This window comes from Peromyscus maniculatus, chromosome X (genome assembly GCF_049852395.1).
Source record: "Peromyscus maniculatus bairdii isolate BWxNUB_F1_BW_parent chromosome X, HU_Pman_BW_mat_3.1, whole genome shotgun sequence".
NCBI lineage: Eukaryota > Metazoa > Chordata > Mammalia > Rodentia > Cricetidae > Peromyscus > Peromyscus maniculatus.
In genome coordinates, this window is record NC_134875.1 from 38,222,247 (window position 1) to 38,244,210 (window position 21,964).

General features: G+C 46.0%; 1 protein-coding gene and 1 non-coding gene across 2 annotated transcripts; both read left to right on the forward strand.

Annotated features, from left to right (window-relative positions):
- The first annotated feature begins 8,575 nt into the window (after nt 1-8,575).
- Nucleotides 8,576-12,532, forward strand: Rpl39 (ribosomal protein L39). The gene is made up of 3 exons (XM_006993602.4): nt 8,576-8,898; nt 9,923-10,026; nt 12,326-12,532. Exons 1-3 carry the CDS (start codon nt 8,896-8,898, stop codon nt 12,372-12,374), a joined length of 156 nt encoding a protein of 51 aa, XP_006993664.1. The 5' UTR covers nt 8,576-8,895; the 3' UTR covers nt 12,375-12,532.
- On the forward strand, nt 11,439-11,570 carry LOC121825932 (small nucleolar RNA SNORA69). The gene has a single exon (XR_006068293.1). It is a non-coding gene; the product is annotated as a small nucleolar RNA SNORA69 (small nucleolar RNA).
- Nucleotides 12,533-21,964: the final 9,432 nt, after the last annotated feature.

Here is a 21,964-nt window from a genome sequence, read left to right on the forward strand (position 1 = left end):
CAACCAAAAAGAGGGGTCAGATCATGGTTCACCATTTTACCATAAGAAACAAAATGAGGGCTGAAGAGATGGCTCAGAGGTTAAGAGCACTGACTGCTCTTCCAGAGGTCCTGAGTTCAATTCACAGCAACCACATGGTGGCTCACAACCATCTGTAATGAGATCTGGTGCCCTCTTCTGGCCTGCAGTCACATATGCTGTATACATAATAAATAAATAAATCTTAAAAAAAAAAGAAAGAAAGAAACAAAATGAGCCGGGCGGTGGTGGTGGTGGTGGTGGTGGTGGTGGTGGTGGTGGTGGTGGTGGTGGTGGTGGTGGTGGTGGTGGTGGTGGTGGTGGTGGTGGTGGTGCAGCACACCAGAGGGAGATCCAGGACAGCCAGGACTATTTCACCGAGAAATCCGGTCTTGAAAAACCAAAAGAGAGGGAGAGGGAGAGAGAGGGGGAGAGGGAGAGGGAGAGAGAAGAAGAAGAAGAAGAAGAAGAAGAAGAAGAGGAGGAGGAGGAGGAGAAGAAGAAGAAGAAGAAGAAGAAGCAACCAAAAAAGAAACAAAATGAAGGTAGACACAGTGTTTCACACCTGCAATCCTAGCACTCAGAAGGTCAAGGCACAAGGGTTGACATAAGTTTGAGGTCATCCTAGGCTACATAGTAGGGTCTAGGCTAGCCTGAGCTATAAAGTGAGAGTGTCTCAAACAACAAATGAATCGTGTATTTTGATCCCATTCATTCCCTGTCCCTTTGCATCCACCCTCCACCCCTGCAACACCCCCCTCCCCCAAATAAAACAAAATTTAAGAGAAGGGAAAAGAAAAAAAGGGAAAAAAATTAAAAATCTCATCATGGAAGCTGCAGTGTGGTGTAGCCCTTTGTCCATATGTCTTTACGTGCAAGTGTTCATTGCAAAGAGTCAGTGGTTTGATTCAAGGCCTCTGGTTTCTGCTGCACTATCAACGCTGGGCCTCACTGGGACACTACTTGGATATTCTGTTGTTGCCCTGTACTGTGGAGATCCTGCAGCTTTGGGTCTGCAGGTCAGGTTTCTTCACATGCTCCAGCATGTAGACTGAAGTTTCTCCATCCCGCCCAGTCCCGCCCGGGCAGCAGCTGTTTTTATAAAATCATCTTTTAGAGATTTGATATTAATTACAAACTGTTTGGTCTATGGCTCAGGCTTATGGCTAGCTAGCTATTACATCTTAAATTAACCCATTTCTATTAATCTATGTATTGCCATGTGTCTCATGGCTTTACCTGTGTTCTATTACATCTTGCTCCCCTGGCAGCTCACAGCATCTCTCCGACTCTGTCTTTTTTCTCCTGTATCTCTTGGCTTTCCTGCCTGGCTATATCCTGTGTTGCCTTAGGCCAAAACAGCTTCTTTATTTACCAATAGTAGCAACACATATACACAGCATACAGAAAGACCATCCCACATCACCAGCGCATTATAGATGGGGTGGATGCTGGGGCTGGTCAAGTCATAAACCTGATCCTGGGTGTGGGCTGCTGTAGGGTTGGTCAGCCTGCCAATTCTCCTGTCTACATTACCAGGATGAGCTCTAGCATTGCCCCAGCTAATTCACCTCTTGCAGCAATGAGTGAGGGGTGGGGCCACTTCTGCTTTCCCACTGTCAGGGTCTGCTCTTCTCCACCTACACCATCAGGGCCAGTTCTCTTGTGTTACCCCTGTGAGGTACAGGGGCCTCTCTTCCCAGGGCTGCAGCTGGTGAGGGGCAGGGACAGCTGTCCTGCTCTTATGACCTCATGACCAGCTCCTCCACCTGTCTCAGGCGTTGATGGGAGGGGGTGGGGGCATCTCCCCTCCACCCACGCTGCCACGTGTCAGATGAGTAATAGAGACAAGCGCTCCTTTGCTCACAACCTCGGGGCTGGGTCACCCACACCTCCAGATACCCGGCTAGCTCTGCTGTGCTGTCTAGGCGAGAAGCAGGGCCGGCTTTCCTGAGTGCTGCAGCTGGTAAGGGGGAGGCTCAGTCCTCTCTTCTGTTGCAGGCTGTAAGGCTCCGGGGTAAGGGGGGCATCGCTCCCCCTCCCACATCGCCGCAAGACAGATGAGTAGTGGGGCACAACATTCTTGAGCTTCTGCTTGACTTCCTTCCTGCCAGCTCCACCTAATGTGGCTGGTTTATGGCTTTGTATTTCTTCACATTTATTACAACTATTTTTATTCTTTGACAATTTTATACATGTATGCAATGTACCTTTTGAAAAACCCATTTTTATTTATTTTATGTGTCTGTTTGTCTGCATATATTTATGTATACCACATGAGTGTCTGGTACCAGCAGAAGACTAGCTCTCCTGAAACTGGAATTACATGTAGGTGCTGGGAACTGAACCAGGTTCTCTGCAGGAGCAGCAAGTCCTCTTAACCACTAAACCATCTCTCCAGCCCCCTAGGCAATGTCAGTGTATCTTGATCATATCTACCTTTCTCAGCTGGTAGAAGCCAGTTCCAAGAATCAGGCAGAAGAGCCCCTAAAAATGATTGAAAGAATCATCCAAAATTGAGAAAGTACTTGCAAATAAGGAGAAATTTCAGGAGAGTGGCTCAGTGTGTCCCATGCCTCAGAGAGGTTAAGGAACATAAGTATGAAGTTGTCATTGGATTTGGCAATGCTTGGTATTAGGGAACTGGGCAGAGGGAAACCATGCCATAGTGCAGAGTGAATGGCAAGTGGGAAGTGGAGATGGGGACAAAGAGGTCAGAAGAGATTAGACCTTGTGAAAGTCCTTGGAACTCATCTAATTTCAGATGGTCATTGAAGCCATAGGCATGGATTCTGTCACTTAGCCAAAGAGAATGCAGTAGGGACAGAAATAGAGCTAGATTTCATTCCAGCCCAAAAGAATTCTAACATTCCTATACCAATAAAAAATATATCGCCGGGCGGTGGTGGTGCACGCCTTTAATCCCAGCACTCGGGAGGCAGAGCCAGGCGGATCTCTGTGAGTTCGAGGCCAGCCTGGACTACCAAGTGAGTTCCAGGAGAGGCGCAAAGCTACACAGAGAAACCCTATCTCGAATATATATATATATATAAAGATAGACAAGAAGTAGCCATAGAGTAGGAGAAAAACCAAATATTCTGGTGCTAACTTAATCCAAAAGAATGTTTCAAGAAGTGATTAATGGCCCTGGGTAGAGTGCCACAGACCTATAATCACAGCGCTTGGAAGAAAGAGACAGGGGGATCAGAGTTCAACGCTATTCTTGGCTACATAGTAAGTTTTTTGGCTAGCCTGGGCTATATGAGACCTTATCTCAAAACACACACACACACACACACACACACACACACACACACACACACACACACACCAGTAGTGTGGACAGGGCTGTGGATAAAGCTTGGTGGTAGAGTAAGCAAGGCCTCAGGTTCACATTAGTCAGCACTGGAAAGGGCGTGTGGCCAGCAGAGTTGAATGCAAGAGAAAACTCAGTTGTGGTACTTGAAGAGAGCCACCACGGGATATGGTGACTTCTAGATCATTAGTGGCCTGGCATTATGGAAGTCACTGGGTTGAGAATAGATTCAGTTAGCATTTATAACTCTTTATAGAAGTCAGGCCATGAAATAAATAAGTAAAACAGATAGGCAAATGGTGTGGATAAACAATCATTTCAAATATAAGAAACAGTAAAGTATTTTTAGTATTTAGACATCTACGAGAAGGAATACCCGGGAGAATAACCAATAGTATAGGTTTCTTGCAAAGGCAGCCAAAACAGAAACGAAGGTTGAGGTCAAAGGAGCTGCTGGCTTTAGGGAACAAAGACTACTCCTCAGCCTTCAGTAATGAGTTGGCACTGCCTGCCTCCTCTCCGGCCTGTGAGCAGCTGAGGAAACTCAGGGCAGTGTTCCCGGCAGCGCCTCTCTGGTTCTGAGTCAAGCCGACTTCCCTGCCCCTTCAAATTTCTTCCACTCCTTTATTCATCTAGCAAGCATTTACTATTCACTGTGTGCCAGTCACTAGGGATGAGGATGTGAAAAACCCAAGTCCTCAGCCATGAGTAACTCGTGATACATTAGTGACTAGAGACAAGTGGAATTCAACAGAACTGGGAGTCCAGTGTAAGCAGGGCGGTGAGAGGATGAGATGATTAGGGAGTCTCCGGCCTGGAAGCTGCCAAGTGTAGCTGAGGCGAGTCCCTAACTGGATCTACTGGTTGAAACCACAGGCGGGCCCTTGCTCCCGCCAAGCAATTGTTAGCATTAGCTTTCACAAAAGCTTCCTTTGTTAAGCTTCCTTTTAACTTTCTTAAGAGTTAGCCTGGTGATGGTGCCCCACATCCAGTGTCCTAGCCTTCAGGACATAGAGGCAGGCAGATCTCTGTGAGTTCAAGACCACCCTCATCTACAGAGCTATTTCCAAGACAGCCAAGGCTACACAGAAAAACCCCTGTCTCGGGGTGGGGGGTGGGGAGTGGAGGAGGAAGAAAGCTTTGTTAAGACTTGTTTTGTTTTTATAAGTTTTTATTTTGTGTCTGTGTGTGGCTACGGAGGTCAGAGAGAGGTGTTCCGTTCCCTGGAGCTGGAATTACAGGTGACAATGAGCCACTCACTGTGGGCGTTGAGAATGGAACTTGGCTATAAGCCAGGCGTAGCACATGCATTTAACCCCAGCCCTCGGGAGGCAGAAGCAAGTGGTTCTCTGCGAGTTCGAGGCCAGCCTGGTCTACAGAGTGAGTTCCAGGACAGCCAGGGCTTTGTAGAGAGGCCCTGTCTCAACCCCCGCCCCCTCCCAAATAATAGTACCAATTCTTAGCCACAAAGCTATTTCTCCACTCCAAATTTGAATTTTTATTATATTTACCTTGTGGAGCTGTGTGCACTTGACAGAGCGTGTATGGAGGTCAGAGGACAACTTTTGGGGATTGCTTCTCAGTTGTCAGGGTTAGCCACTGAGCCATTTTACTGCCCCCTCCCTTTGTGTCAAACCTCACAGTCTGTTCCCTTGCTGTCCCTCTCTACCACTTTTTGTTTGTCTGTTTGTTGAGACAAGGTCTCTCAGTAACATCCCTGGCAGTCCTGGAACTCACTCTGTAGTCCAGGCTGGCCTTGAACTCACAGAGTTCTACCTGCCTCTGCCTCCCAAGTGCTGGGATTAAAGGCGTGTGCTGCCATGTCCCACCTTTGCTGCCATAAATCATAATTTCATATTATTTATAATAACAAACTTATAGGAGCCAGGCATGGTGGCTCATTGTCTATAATGCCAGTACTCAGGAAGCTGAGGCAGGAGAATTGCTATAAGTGTAAGGCCAACCTGAGCTATATAGTGAGTTTTAAGCCAGCCTGAACTACATTGTAAGACCTAGTCTCAAAAAATCAACAACAAGGGGCTGGAGGGATGGCTCAGAGGTTAACAGCACTGGCTGCTCTTCCAGAGGTCCTGAGTTCAATTCCCAGCAACCACATGGTGGCTCACAACCACCTGTAATGAGATCTGGTGCCCTCTTCTGGCCTGCAGGTGTACATGCAGGCAGAACACTATAATAAATAAATAAATAAATAAATAAATAAATAAATAAATAAATAAATAAATAAATAAATAAATAAATCTTTAAAAAAAAGTCAACAACAAAGAATAAATTCATAGGAGCTAGGCATGTCTCAATGGTAGAGTGCTTTTCCTAGCATGTATAAGACCGTGGGTTTCAGCCCTAGCAACACACACACACACACACACACACACACACACACACACACACACGTAAGCTAGTAAGCTTATAAATAACTGTGTATGTGTGTGTGTGCGCGTGTGCGTGCGTGCGTGTCCAGCTGGGCAGTGGTGGCACACACCTTTAATCTCAGCACTTGGGAAGCGGAGGCAGATGGATCTCTGTGAGTTCAAGGCCAGCCTGATCTACAGAGTGAGTTCTAGGACAGCCAGAGCTACACAGAGAAACCCTGTCTCAACCCCCCCCCCCCAAAAAAAAAGTCAGTTCATTCCATTTTGGTCTACATTTTTCTTCAGGCACAGATTGAATTTTTTTAGGGTTATTTGTTCTTCATTTGTATGGTGCCGTGATTAAACCCAAACCCTCACTGGTGCTAAGCAAGTACTCTACTATTGGGCTATGCTCTCAGCTCCTGATTTCTCTGGAATTAAAGACAGAATGGCGAAGATTCCGACAGTGGGCAAGTGGGCATCTGAGCCTTGTTTGGTTGGTTGGTTGGTTTGGATTTTCAAGACTGGGTTTTTCTCTACAGCCCTGGCTGTTCTGGGACTCAATTTGTAGATCAGGCTAGCCTCAAACCGAGAGAGCCAGCTGCCTCTGCTTCCCAAGTGCTGGGATTAAAGGCGTGGGCAACTACACAGTTTGTTTCTGAAGCCCAAGGACCATTTAATTAGAATTTGAGAAGAAACACACACATCCTTAGAGTAGGCAAGCTGTAAATTTTGACAGCTGCTAAGAAAAGATAGAGATCTATCTATCTGTCTGCCTGTCTGTCTATCTGTCTAGACAGGGTCTCACTCTATGGCCCTGGCTGGCCTTGAACTTGCTATGTATCCCAGGTTGGCTTTGAATCATAGGAGTCTTCCTGCTTCAGCCTCCTTATTGCTGTGACTATGGCCCTACACCAGCATTCCCAACTTAGTATCTGATCCTTTAATTTTTAAAAACTGTCCTTCTATTTTTCTTGTATTGTTCTTTTGCAGATGGGAAAAGAATAGCAGGAATCTCTTTCCTAAGCCTTCCTCTGGCATTGCTTAGAAAGTTAGAGATTGGATTTGCCTATTACATCCGAGCGACAGAGTCGATCTCTATGATCACACTTTGCACTTTAAAGACATCTGATAGTGACTGTCTGTGCCCCACTTGTGTGTAGACTTCTTTATCTGCAGAAAATATTACCTCTGTGGGTCTAAGCCTTGACCGAGCACCTCTTTCTCGGGTGGCACTGATAATACCCAGGGCACTGAACACCATATGCGCTGTCTTACATTGCTTATGGCCATGGCCAGCTAGCTGCTCTGCGGAGAGAAGATGTGAAGCTGAAGGAAATAGGGGAAATTCCAGAGCTGAAGGCAGTCTGTTGGGTATTTGTGAGCTGGTGAAGAAGGGATAGCTTAGATATTCATGAAGTTCTCAGGCCTTCCACATCAAGAACTGATCCCCTTCCCCAGCAGGCATATACAAGGTAGTTCTGAGAGTAATTTAGCACCGATAAAAGGAATCTTTAACTTTCTATCATATTCACAGATATTTTCTTTAGTTTTCTGTTTTGTTATATAATGCTCTCTATATAATTTTTTAAAAGATTTATTTATCATGTATACAGTGTTCTGCCTGCACGTTTACCTGCAGGCCAGAAGAGGGCACCAGATCTCATTACGGATGGTTGTGAGCCACCATGTGGTTGCTGGGAATTGAACTCAGGACCTCTAGAAGAGCAGTCAGTGCTCTTAACCTCTGAGCCATCTCTCCAGCCCTCTATATAATTTTTTTTTAGATAAGGTTTCAATATATAACCTAGACTGGCCCACAACTGACCATTCTCCTGCCTCTGCCTCCTGAGCATTTTAAGTGTATACAACTCCACCCAACTTTGTTTTATTTACATGGCACATGTGTGGAGGATTTTGCCATCCACCTTTTTGAGGCAGGGTTTCTCTTGTTTCTGTTGCTGTGTTGAGTACTCTAGGTTCGCTGGCCCTCAATCTTCCAGGTGTTTCTCATGTCTCCACCTCCTATTGTGCTGTAGGAATGAATGTTCGGGGTTGCACAAACTCATCATTACATTCGACTTTATTTTCTTTTTTGAGACAGGTCTCTCTATGTGGTAGTCTTGGCTGTCCTGGAGTTCGCTATGTAGACCAGGCTGACCTCGAACTCACAGAGATACCCCTGCTTTTTGCCTCCCTTAATGCTAGTTTTAAAGGTGCGGGCCACCTTGCCCAGTGCATTCTCATTTCGGGACTTGAACCTGAGTTGCCAGGATTGCATGGCTAGTTTATCCACTAACCATTCCCCTAATCCCGGTACGTCTTTTTTGTTTGTTTGCTTTTGCTTTTTTGAGACCGGTTTCTCTGTGTAGCTTTGGAGCCTGTCCTGGAACTTGGCCTTGAACTCACAGAAATCCGCCTGCCTCTACCTCCAGAGTGCTGGGTTTAAAGGCGTGCGCCACCACCACCCGGCTGTCTCTGTCTCTCTCTCTTCCTCTCTCTCTCTCTTGTTCTTTTGATTGTGTCGGTGTGTGTCTACATAGGGGATATGTGCATGTAAATCGTGACTGCAGGTACCTGTGAAAGCCAGAGGCATGTTATTCCCTGGAGCTGGAGTTACAGATGGTTGGGAGCCGCACACCATGGTTGCTGGGAACCGAACTGCCGGCGTTCCCCACAACCACTGAACAATGCCTTCAGCTCGCTTGTTCGTGCTTTGCCCGCCCGCACACCCTGAAGGTGCAGTTCCCAACCCTAAGCCCCGCCCCTTGTGTTAAGCTTCCTCCCAAAAAAGGGCGGAAGTCGCGGCGCTCGAAAGTGACGTTAGCCATTTCTCCGCCCTCCGCAGAGTGGGTTCCGCCTATTCCGATTCTCCGGTTTTGCCTAGGGCTTTTACCTTGGCACTTCTAAAAGGCCACCTACCACAGCCACGAAGAGCGTGCCCCAGGACGCTAACGATCACCTAAAGGAAGACATCCACGGAAGCGGAGGCCTGAGAATTAAGTTTCGTATAAACCCCGCGCGGGTTCCCACGGCCCCATGGGAGTGCAGGGGCGGGGCTAGGAAAGGCGCGACTCGTCACCTCCCAAGCTCCACCTCTGGCTGCGTCTTCTAATCGTGTTCTTCCGGTCGGAACCTCCTCTTCTCCTTTCCTCCTCCGTCGTGCGGTGGGCTCCTGCCTTGGCTCTCACCATGGTAAGACTTTATCGGTCGCCATCCGCTCCTAGGCAGCTTTCCTGAATCCGGAGGCCGCCGTGGCTTTACGATCGTCTTACGGTCCATCGAGGGGCGGGTACATTTTCAGGTTTTGGACGGTTTTCTTTTTGTGGGAGTTAGGCCACTGCTCAGATCGCGGGCGCGGCATGAAATTAGTAAGCCCGTTTACCCCCACAAGGTCGGGCTGTTCATCGTGCAGTCTGGCGAGGGATGCAAAGTATTCTTGCCTCGCTTAGCCTTTAGCCGACGGTAATCTGCATGATTCTGGTAAAAAAGAGTCTTGAGGCCGCTCGTAGATCGCGCCACTCGTAGATCGCGACTGATTGAACCCTAGCGTTCCCCTGGCATGCACAAGAGTCAGAAGGGGAGCTTGCACAGTAATAGGTAACAGGATCTTTCTTGAGAGGCATCTGCCAACAGCACATCGATGATTGCCAAGTGATATATTGTTTTTTCGCTTCTAGGTACAAAGTATCTGAGTTTGTTAAGGGAAATCTCCACCTCCTACAGAGGTTTAGGGGGAGGAGTGCACATTGCCTTTTGTATGCAATGGTGTATGCCTACTGAGTGTCAAGGGCTGCATAAATCTAAATTACCCGGACAACGTCCCTATAAGTGGATATTATTATTTCACAAAGTACAGCACCTAGGGTCATTGGCTTAGATGGCCGGGATTGACCCAAAACTATCCTCGTGGCAGTAAGTCAGTGCCCCCTACCTTAGCTAATCCGTGTTTGTCATGTGGAGCACAGCAGGATAGACAGTAAATTAGCCTGTTTTTAGAGCATACAGGACAGGCTTAAACCCTGACACTGTAATCATCACTCTTGACTTGAGGTAAGTTGACTTGAAGCCATGAACTCTGACTCCAGAGGACTCCATGGTTCGGTGTTGGGGAAATTTTCCTGGGTGTATAGTTCGCAGACAGGATGTTAGAATGAGGGGATTTGTGATGGAATCAGATGAATAGGCTCTTGACTAAACTGGTTGCATCTCCTCGTAGTCTTCTCACAAGACTTTCAGAATCAAGCGATTCCTGGCCAAGAAACAAAAGCAAAATCGTCCTATTCCTCAGTGGATTCGGATGAAAACTGGTAACAAAATAAGGTAAGACCCCCCATTGTTCCGTTTCCATTTTACTTGCTTTTACCTACTTTCTGGCATGTAGATACACAGCTTGAAGAAAAGCACGTGCAGGCCAGCCTCTGCTTCCCGTGCTGCAACTCCTTTTTGTTTTGCCTTCTGTGTGTATGGGTGCACGTTGCAGAGGGCAGCTGCAGGAATCGCTTCTCTCCATTTACCAAGTGGGTCCTTGGAATCCAGCTCAGGTCATCAGGCTCCGTGGAAGTGCCTTTACCCACTTGACCTGTCGAGAACTCCTGAAATCCCGCTCACAAACCTTTTATAAATGTTAGGTTGGTTTCTACACTCAGGCTAGGTTTTAGGGGCAGATGTTCCTCAGTTCCTTACTAATTCCCCTGTGAAAGCTTAAGGAGATTGACTATTCTGGCTGGAAACGGCTCTTTCCCACAGCCAGAGTTGAATTGGCAGCTTCAGAAAAGCTGGGCCTTTGAGAAGACTCTGTCCTTTTTCCTGCTAGGGATCTAACTCAGGGCCTCCCACAGGCAAGGGAGGTGCCTTGCTGAGTTCTATTTGAAGCCTTAGAGTCAGGAGAAATGGGCATAAGAAGTCTTGACAGTTTGCCTGGCAGCCTGTGGCAGTTCTGGTATGTTAATGTTTGTATTGCTTTAATTCACTTGTGTGTAGTCTGGAGGATGGTTTGTGGGAGTTGGTTCTTTGACCACGTGGGCTCTAGCGACTAAACTCAATTCCTCCAGCTTGATAGCACTTTTACCTGAGCTATCTTGCCTGGTTATTGGTTTGGTGGGTTTTGTTTGCTCAGACAGGGTCTCTGAGTCCAGACTGCCTGGGCGCAAATTCGGGAGTGCTTGTTTGGTTTTGTGTGTGAGGGGGGGTGTTGTTTGTTTGTTTGTTTTGTTTTTTGTTCTTGAGACAGCATCTCACTATATGGACCAGGCTGGCTTTGAACTTAGATCCATCTGCCTCCCAAGTGCTGGGGTGTGGGTCTGCTAGGGCTAAAATTGAGGGTTTATGTTCTTAATTTAGCCACTTAAGATTGGAAATCAGCTACGCATTCTGGCCTTACACTGTAGTTAATTGTTGTCTTCTATTTGCTGGTATGGTAGGTGCTGCCCTTTTTTAATATATGTACATGTATTTTGGGTTTTAATTGCAAATACATGAACCTCAGTTTCTTGGAGCTCTAGCTGATGAGAATAGGAACTGCTAGTTGATACTTGGATTAGCTGGCTATATATGTCTATATCCTAGAGCTGGGGGGGGTATTTTGTTTGGGGGACTATATACCCTAACCCACAGAGTTACCTATTTTATAGATGCTAGGGTTTGAGTGAGGGCCTGCTGCATACTCTGTTTATCAAGTTCCTCTGCACTGAACTGTAACCCCCAGCCCCTCTTCGAACTTTGAAAGCTGAAATAAAGCAGGTCGCAATTACAGTGCTTCATTTTGTGGGAGTACTGCCATTATCCTGCTGAAAGAAAAGCCATGTTGATCGTTTCTGATTTTGCCTTCCTGGGGGTAAAATCATGACACTTTGACACGGACAGCAAATTATTATGTACAACTTGAGCTGCTTTCTCCTACCTGAATATGAGTTCTAGAGGTGAATTCTGGTTACCAGGTTTGCACGGTACACGCCATCTTGTTAGCCATTGCAGGAGCTTTTGTGTGATCCGTGGTGGTTCAGACTGCACCTATCCCATCCAGGTCTGTGCATCAGAAGGGAGGGGATTGCACTTACCTCCCATACCACTTAACTTAGAGTTAAATTATCTGAACCCGCGCCCCAGTGCTGGGGATTGGACCTGGAGTTCCCCCAAATGCTTGGTTTAAGGCAGGGTCTCAGGTAGCCTGCCCTGCACTCAGCTGTCTAAGCACACAGGCCTTGAATTTTCAACCCTCCTACCTCAGCCTCCAGAGAGCAGCTAGGGTTGGCAAAAAAAAAAAAATCTGCTTTGAATCCCCTTGGTTTGACTTTATAGTTTTTTTTGTTTCGCTCCTTTGAGACTGGTCTTTCTATATAGTCCAGGCTGGAATAAAAGGGGCACCACCACCATGCCCTGCCTTTTTTTTTTTTTTTAAATAAGCGGGTTGCCCCAGCCCATACATCCTGACATGGGTGACTAAACTCAGGGCCCTGCACATGTCTAACATGTATTTTGGAGATGGTCTTGCTATGTAGGCCTGGAACTTTGTCTAGTAAGTTCCTCTTTTATTCTGTTCCCTGAAAGGCTGTATATGGTAAGTGTGAGCAGCTACATTGTAGCCATACCACCTTGTGACCTGTGGCTTCATTCTATGCAGGTACAACTCCAAGAGAAGACACTGGAGGAGAACAAAGCTGGGTCTGTAAGGAGTCACGCAGTGGCAAGACAGTTTATACTGAATTGTGGGTCATCAAGCAATCCTACCACGTCAATGGAGTTCAACATTTTAACCTGAAGACTGGGTCGTGTTTTAAGTTGGGGGAGTAGTTTGTCCAGTAATAAAATGTAGAACCTTCCAAACTGCTGTTCCGGTTTATAACATACTGAATTTCCCTTTCCTCTACCAGACCTAACAAGCTTATGCTTCTGTGGTGTATGTGAAGAATTGTTCTCCAGGAGCCGTATAGAGTGAGTGCTTGGTGTTCTTGCAGAAGCCCTGGATTTGAGTTCTAGCAACCACAGCTCACAGCTGTTTACTAAACCAACTTCAGGGGATCCCCTCTGGGTGCTGCACATATAATACAGCCATACATGGAGGCATTCAACCATGCGCACAAATCTTTTTTTTTTTTTTTTTCCGAGACAGGGTTTCTCTGTGTAGCTTTGTGCCTTTCCTGGAACTCGCTTTGGAGACCAGGCTGGCCTCGAACTCACAGAGATCCTCCTGCCTCTGCCTCCCGAGTGCTGGGATTAAAGGCGTGGCACAAATCTTTCTTAACCTTGATTAAGATTGTGTATGTGTCCACGCATACAAGCCATAGTCTTGTGTGGCGGTCAGAGGACCACCCATCTCAATAGTCGTGTGTCGTCATCCCCCCCCCTCGTGCTGGTGATGGAGCTCAGGGTCTCAGGTAGGCAAGCACTCTTCACAGCTGAACTCATCCCCAGCCTCTAGCAGAGGCTCCTAACCTGGGGTCAAGCCACCCCTCACAGGGGGCGCATACACACATACTTAAATTATGATTCATAACAGCAAAATTTGGAAGTAGCAGCAAAAGTAATTTTATGGTTGGGGATCACAGAGTCACAGCATTAGGGAGGTGGAGGGCCTCTGTTCTATAGGCAATTTTTTTAAAGCAATTAGATTTGTGTGAATTTACTATAGGCAGTTGTAAGCCACATTGTGGGTGCAGGGACTTGAAAGCAGGTCCTTTAAACTAGTACGACTCAACTGCTGACCCATCTTTTCCAAATCCTGTAGGCTAATTTTGGTGCCTCATAGTAGGAGTCATAGAAACGGGTTGCAGTCTAACCCACAGCCTGCTATCCTCTTAGCCCAGGTTGGCCTTAATCCTCCCAGATGTTGGGATCATAGGTGTGAATCACCACACCTACAAGCCTTTTTTGTAGTCAGGGTCAACCAGTGCTTCTGCCTCCTAAGTGCTGAGCCCAGGTTTCTGCATATTTTGAGTTTGAAAGCCATGGGAAGAACATTTGAAAATTCAAGCTTGTTTCCAAAAGAAATCTTTTGGATTTACATTTATTTGAAGTGTGTAATGTATGGGGGTCCAAACAACTAAGTGAAGTTTTCTGCCCTGTGGATACCAGGGATCCAACTTAGGACAGCAGGCCCCTTCGGAGCCCCTTAAATGGATTTAATGAACTGACCAACGAAGCATAAGGTTTTCACAAATGAGTGCCAGCCTTTGCTCAATTCAAGTGTTCACGTGTGCTTGGAGGTGCTCATTCTTGACATTGCCCAGCTTACTACACAGCTACCACTAAATACTGTTGCTCGTGGTGGCAGTGTTCTGGTGGGGCTTTTTTATTTGATCATGAACTCCTGAATTCAAGCAATCCAGAGACTTAGAAACTCCACAGATCTTTGCCTCATGTCTTCTACTCCATCAACATGGGCTAGGGATGTAGATACATGGGACACTGGCCTAGCTTGTGTGGAATCCTGGGTTCACTGCAGCACAGCAAAAAGAATCATCAAAGTTGTCGTGGATGCTTTAAGTCCAAAGCAGAGAGACTTGATAGAATTAACTGATAGATCACGACAAGTTATTAAGCATTCTGATATATATAAATTTTCAGGGCTGGAGAGTTGGCTCAGTGCTTAAGAGCACTTTGAAGGACCAGTTGGGTTGGCTCCAAGCACCCACATCAGGTGATTCACAACCTGTAACCAACTCTAGAGGATCCAATGCCTCTGGCCTCACAGGGTACCCTCAAATTATGTGCACAGACACGCAAATATGCAATTTAAAGATAATATGCATTATTTATGGCCAGATATGATGGCACACACACACCTTTAATCTCAACATTCCAGATGCAGGTGTATATCTGAGCTCAAGGCCAGCCTGGTCTACATAGTGACTTCCTACATAGCTCCTGTCTCAAAAAAAAAAAAAGACAATAATATACATTATTTTAAAATCTTTTTCAGAGGAAGTTGGGACAGCATCCTGACAACCTGGGAGGTTAAGTGACAAGGCCAAGATGACACTAAAATCTATCTTCAGCTTTCTCTTGGGACCTTGAATAGGTAGGGTTATAGTTAGGAGAAATGGAAGAGGATATGGTGGAATGATACCGCCAATGCTTTGACCTTCTGGAAAAGGCAGCATCAGAATGGTTGAGAGTTAACGGGGTTCAGCTGTAAGCCTCTGGGACAGCCTGCAAACTGGAGCCACCACTGGGTGGGGAAGAACCCTGACAAAGCTGAAAAGTGCTAGGTTTAGCTGTAGGGTTTTTGCTTTTTTCAAGACAATGTTTCTCTAGCCTTGAACTGTGTAGTCCTGGAACTCCTCTGTAGACCAGGCTGGCCTCAAACTCACAGAGATCCACCTGCCTCTGCCTCCTGAGTGCTGGGATTAAAGGTGTGTGCTACCACCTCCCAGCAGGAAATTTTATTTTTTTAAAAGATTTATCATGTATACACTGTTCTACCTGATTGTATGCCTGTAGGCCAGAAGAGGGCACCAGATCTTATTACAGATGGTGTGGGCCACCACATGGTTTCTGGGAATTGAACTCAGGACCTCTGGAAGAGCACTCAGTGCTCTTAACCTCTGAGCCATCTCTCTAGCCACCCCCCCCTTTTTTTTAAGATGGTCTTACTATGTAGCACTGGCTGGTCTCAAACTCCTATTTCCCTGCCTCTGCCATCTGAGTGCGGAAGTGTGTGTCACCACACTCAGCCTGCTGTAGAATGTTTAGGGAATGAGCATGGTTTCTGAAAGCTCGGGGTTTTAATTCCCTCCCCCAGCAGCATGTGCTACATGCTAGATAAGGTATAGCAACTCGAGATAGTGGAAAGAGGGATCTTATGATGGGGGGATAGGGAATACATTTTGTAAACTTGGAGATAATTGGGTGGTATATTAATTAGGCAGAGGCAGGCAGATCTCTTGAGTTTGAGGCCAGCCTGGTCTACAAATTGAGTTCCAGGACAGCCAGGGCTACACAGAGAAACTGTATCTGAAAAAAAAAATATATATACTTCTATGATGACATTCTCTTTAGGAGTGGTTATGTAAAAAACATCAACCCCCCAGCTATACAAAGCTTCAGTGAGTGAGTGGAGAACCAGCCCCACGTGTGATCTGCAAGGGTACCACTGTCAAGACTGTGCACGACTCTGGATAGAGGGAGATGAAGTGGTCAACCAAGAAAACTAAACAAAGGCTGTGGTCTGGCACAGTCAGCCCACGAGGGGTGATAATTGTCCCCAGGGACATTTGACAATGTCTGGAGACAGTTCTGGTTGTAACTAGGAGGGGAGATGCCACTAAAAGCTACACTAGAGATGCTTTTAAACATGTTATAACTTGCATGGGTTAGTCTTCCTCAACAGAATTATCGTGCCCCAAATACCAACAATGCAAGCGCTGAGAAAGCCTGGTCCCACAGCACTACCCTGGCAGCCAGAGTGAGCTCTGCCAGATCCAACTCTCACCCCCTGCCTCTGCTTCTTTCACATTGCTCTCGGAACAAAGTTCACTCCCTGAAATGACTCAAAAGGAGTACAGCATGTTTCCAATCTCCTCCGCTTACTAAACTGGCTTCAGCCACATGGGTCTTCCCATCACAGCACCAGGTGCTGTTCCCTCAACTGGGAATGCTGCTGTTCGTCTTCACTGTTCAAGGGGCAGCTTACTTTATATGTCTACAGGGAGACTCTTCCTGAAGTTCCCATCTCCTCCCAGTCCAATTAGGCTTACCTCTTCAGCCAGCTTCTAGCTTTGTGTACTTTACAGTTGTAATTGTAAACTTGCACCAGATTATGGCTGCAGGATAGACACAAGGGGATGGCTTGCATGCTGATGTTTGTTTTCACATATCAGCAACTAGTAGAAAAAGTTACTCAGTCAATTGAATAAGCAGATGAATGAATGGGAGTGTGGGTGAATGAAGAGACGAGCTTGCAAGTGAGCCATAATATAAAATGTGTGCATTAATGCATACGTGCACAGTGACTAAAGTAGCAATCATTTTTCTTTCTTTGAGACAGGTCTTGCTACATTACCCAGGCTTGTGTCAAGGTCTTGGACTCCAGTGATCTTCCTGAGTTGGCCTCCCTAGCAAGAGTAGCTGGTATCACAATACAAAACCACCATGCCTAGGCTGGGCGGCGGTGGTGGCGCACGCCTTTAATCCCAGCACTCGGGAGGCAGAGGCAGGCGGATCTCTGTGAGTTCGAGGCCAGCCTGGTCTACAGAGCGAGATCCAGGAAAGGCACAAAGCTACACAGAGGAACCCTGTCTCAAAAAACAAAAAAAAAAAAAAAAAAAAAAAAAAACCAAAAAACAAAACAAAACAAAAAAAAACAAAACCACCATGCCTGGTTAGAGTCTTTACGAATAGTGCAGATGTGAACATTATTGAACATATCTTTTGCTCAAAATGTGTATATATTTATTACATGATTCAGTTTTCATTTTTATATTTCCCAGGCTATATAGACATGATGACATTGTGTTTTATTACAAAGAAATTATATTTTCCATGATGAGCAGGCATTTATTTTTAATTAAAAAATGTTTTATGTGTATGTGTTTATGCGTATGACACATGTGTTGATGTCTGTGGATGCCAGAAGAAAGTGTTAGATCCCTTAGAGCTGTAGTTCCTAAGCCGACTGATGTGAATGCTCAGAAACAAGCCTGGGTCCTCTAGGATATGGATGCTGACAAGCCTGGGTCCTCTAGGATATGGATGCTGACAAGCCTGGGTCCTCTAGGATGTGGATGCTGACAGACAAGCCTGGGTCCTCTAGGATGTGGATGCTGACAGACAAGCCTGGGTCCTCTAGGATGTGGATGCTGACAGACAAGCCTGGGTCCTCTAGGATGTGGATGCTGACAGACAAGCCTGGGTCCTCTAGGATGTGGATGCTGACAGACTGACCTGGGTCCTCTGGAGCCACAAGCATTCTTTTTATCTATCCATCTATTTATCTATCTATCTATCTATCTATCTATCTATCTATCTATCTGTCTGTCTGTCTGTCTGTCTGTCTGTCTGTCTGTCTGTCTATCCATCCATCTATCTGCTTGCTTGCTTGCTTGCTTACTTACTTACTTACTTAGTTACTTATTTATTTATTTATTGAGACAGAGTCTCTCTATGTGGTCCTGTTGTCCTGAAGGTTGATATATAGCCCAGGTTGGCCTTGAACTCACAGAGATTCTCCTGGCTTTGCCTCCTGAGCGATGGAATTAAATATTCATTTGACCATGCACTGCTCCTTGTACTCCTGAATTCGAAGCAGCGGTGATGGCTTACTTACACAAGACTAGCACAAGATTGGGCCTGTTGACATTCCATCATTCGGTGTGGTGGTCATGAGACCCAGCCCCTCCCTGGGGATCAATTAGTAGTTAAAGGTTCCTGGGGGAAGGAGAGACTTTCTTCAGTGGTATAGCCACTGGTGAGTTGCCTAGTGGTCCTGTAAGTAACCCTAATTAAACTCTTGGATCACCAATAAAAAAATTAACAAATATGTACCACGGACTGGCCCACCGGGAGTACCACGACCGTAGGAGAATCAGGGCTTGGGTAGTCAGGAAGGCAAGGATTCGGCGACTGACAGACAGACAACAAACACACTCAAAAGTGGTTTGAATCTGCTGCAACTTTACTTCTGCAAATCAGTAGTTTATATACAGAAAAGAAAACTATCAAGTCATACAGGGAACAACAAGAGCTTGGCAATAATTCAATTACATCATCTTTTAAAAAAAATCAAGCACACAGTTACTAATCGGCGCTAGACATATCCCTTCACTCACAAGAACTTTATGACCCAAAGAGCAGTCTGTGTTTTATAAACTTAGTACAGTCCCTAGACTTGTGAAGGCTTCTTTGCGGTTGCGGCTGTGTCCTTCATCTTTATCTCAGCCGCTCGCTAGTTTATTATTCATTTTTACTTTTCTGGTTCTCATGACCCATTTAGCCAATTTGGATGCTGCAGATCCTCCCTAAGTCTTTTCTTTAGTTCATTACCATATATCTGTTTTAATATAAAATCTTTTTACCTGTTGGAATATGGACTCTTGTACTTTTACACCTGTAAGAGGAAGGGGTTCTGTTGTAGTCCTTAAGTTTTCCATGCTGAACTTCCTCAACAGAGGGGCCCACCATCTGCCTCCTATGAGATAACGTTTTCTGCCATAAATCACTTTAGTTGGGATTCCTAAAGGATTCCTAGTGGGTGAGTGTTCATTCCCTAGAAGTGCCTGAACTATTACACTTTCTGTTATCTAGCGGCTTGAGGCTTGAGGTCTTTAAGGAATAGCTCATTCTGCTATATTTAATTAAGATCCATGTCCAGCTTCCCCTTTCCTCCACAGTTCACAACCCTAGCATTCATTAATTTTGGCTGTGTTTTATAGATTAATTAGAACATTATCAGAAAAGTAGTTATACAGAACCCATAGCCCAGGGAGCTCATGATCTGTGAAGCACGTCTCCTTCGAGAAGGAGGCATAACACGGGCACTCTGCCAGGGACCTCCAGGGAGCTTAGTCCCGTGGGACACGTCTCTCCCGTCCGCTATTATTGACATAATTGTTCATGTCACACGGACGACATTGGAGTTGGTGTGGCAAATATGTAGAAGAGGAAGGGGATCAGCATGAGTGGGAGGGGAACAAGAAGGTAGTGAGGGTGAATATAATCAAAATACATTATACACATGTCAGAATGAAATCCATTATTATGTATCAGAGATATATGCCAACAGAAACTTTTTAAGAGGGTTGAAGAGATGACTCACATTTAGAGGACTTACTGCTCTTTCATTTTAGAGGGCCCGAGTTCAGTTTCCAGCACCCACTGCAGGTGGCTCACGACCATCTGTAACTCCAGCTCCAGGGGATCCAACACTGTCTTCCGGTTTCAGCGTACATTCCATGTGCCTAAATTCATGCAGATACACACACATGCACATAATTCAAAATAAACCTTTAAGAAAAAAGTTGTTGCTGGGCGGTGGTGGCGCACGCCTTTAATCCCAGCACTCGGGAGGCAGAGGCAGGCGGATCTTTGTGAGTTCGAGGCCAGCCTGGGCTACCAAGTGAGTTCCAGGAAAGGTACAAAGCTACACAGAGAAACCCTGTCTCGAAAAACCAAAAAAAAAAAAAAAAAAAGAAAGAAAAGAAAAAAAAAAGAAAAAGAAAAAAGAAAAAGAAAAAAGAAAAAGAAAAAAGTTGTTTCATGGAACCAGAGAGCAATATTGAGCTGGGCTTCCAGAAGAAGCACCAGCAGGCCTTTAAAGCCATGGAGAAGTCAAGCAGGGTGCTCGCTCTCTTTAGACCCGTTTCCTGCTCAGTTTCTCTCTGCATGTCTGCTTCACTGTTGTTCCTCCTGGCAGATCTACTTCCCCTGCTTCTCCCAGCACAAGACCAATATGAACTCCTCTCTAGCCTCAGGCCACGTGAGAAGTAGAAAAGGACTGAAATCACTACATCCCGACAGCAAGATTTGGGGAGGAAAACCCCATTGGCTCAAGTTGGGTGAAGAGCCAATGGGCTGTGGCTGAAGGACTGGGCAAGTGTAACCTTGGCTGTAAATAGGCTGCCTTGGGCTGAGCAGGCCTGGGCAAGGGCATCTGCTGCAAGAGCCTTCCTTGTGTGCTGGCCGTGTGTGGCCAGGAGAGGTGCTTTCCCTCTCTGGCCCTTTGCCATTGGCTGTTTGCTTTCTGTTCTCTTTGTGCTTTCTACGGTCATTTAGGTTGACCTTTATTTAAGGCAGTCTGGATATTTCAGAGGCTCCTAAGGATGCTGACATGTGGGAAAGATGCCATATGAAATAAAAGGAATAAACCCTGATGCCAATTAAGTTATGGACAGTGGGATTTACTGTCCTTTTGTTGTTTTTCAAGACAGGATTTCTCTGTGTAGCTACCCTGTAGACCAAGCTGGCCTCGAACTCACAGAGATCCGCCTGCCTCTGCCTCCTGAGTGCTGGGATTAAAGGCGTGCGCCGCCACCACCATCAGACAGACTGGTTGGATTTGAAGAAGACATGCCCTTTAAAGTTTTTGTAATACCTTTATTTATTTCATGATGGGTGTGTCACACACACACATGCACACCTGTGCTAGGGCACACAAGTGAAGGCCAGAGGAAACCTGCAGGAATCTGTGGACACTGGGGATCAAAATGTTGCTGGGCTTGGACTTGTGGGGAGTAAAAGCTGAGCCTGCTGTGGTGACACAAGTCCACAGTCCCAGAGGAAGAGGATGAAGAGTTCGAGACCAGCTCTAGCTACATTTCTAAAAAGAAAGAAACACATTTAAAAAAAGAAAAAGAAAGGAAACAAGAAAAGGAAAAGGGGGGACACTAGAATCAAATGTTACCTCTGCCAAGAGACTAAGAGTTTCCAAGTGTCATCTTGAGCTGCAACCTCCAGAGGGAGCCTTTGCGACTCCTTTCCGCATTGGCTTGACACCTGTTTCTCAGTGTTCTCTGAGGCTTGTATTTTGATGGAGTCTAAACAGCACAGTGTGTGTGTGTGTGTGTGTGTGTGTGTGTGTGTGTGTGTGTGCGCACACAGAGAGACAAAAAGAACTAATAAAGTAATTTTAGGAATCTGGATGTAGGGTATATAGAAATTCCCTCCTCCTCCTCCTCCTGCTCCTCCTCCTCCTCCTTTTGAGGCTAGTGATGGCACCCAGGACCACCGTGGATACTAGCCAAGCACTCTCCCACCGAGCCCCGCTTTTTCTGCCGTCTTCATCCCTTGCTCTCAGTTGTGACCCTAAAAGAAACCAAGCTCTCTGCCTCTGGCTCCGGCACCTCTCTGGCTCTTTGGTGCTCTCTTTCTCTCTCATGCTTTTTCTCTCTGCCTTCTTCCCCTCCCCAAACCCTGTGTGTGTGTGTGTGTGTGTGTGTGTGTGTGTCCCCATCTCCTGCCTTCACCTCTAAGTGTTAAGATTTCAAGTGTGGACAGTATTCCTGGACAAAACTGTGTTCTCTTGATCATTTTGTTTGTTTCTTTGCTTGTTTTTTTGTTGTTGATTTTTTTCGTTTTGTTTGTCTTTTAGTTTTTTCGAGACAGGGTTTCTCTGTGTAATCCTTGCTGTCCTGGAACTCACTCTGTAGACCAGGCTGGCCTCGAACTCACAGAGATCTGCCTGCCTCTGCCTTCTGAGTGCTGGGATTAAATGTGTGCACCACCACCATATCTAGCCTTATTACTTTCTTTAGGAAATTTCACAATTTTTGTGTGTATGTGTGTGTGTGTATGTGATGTATGTGTGCATGCAGGATCATGCTGGGTG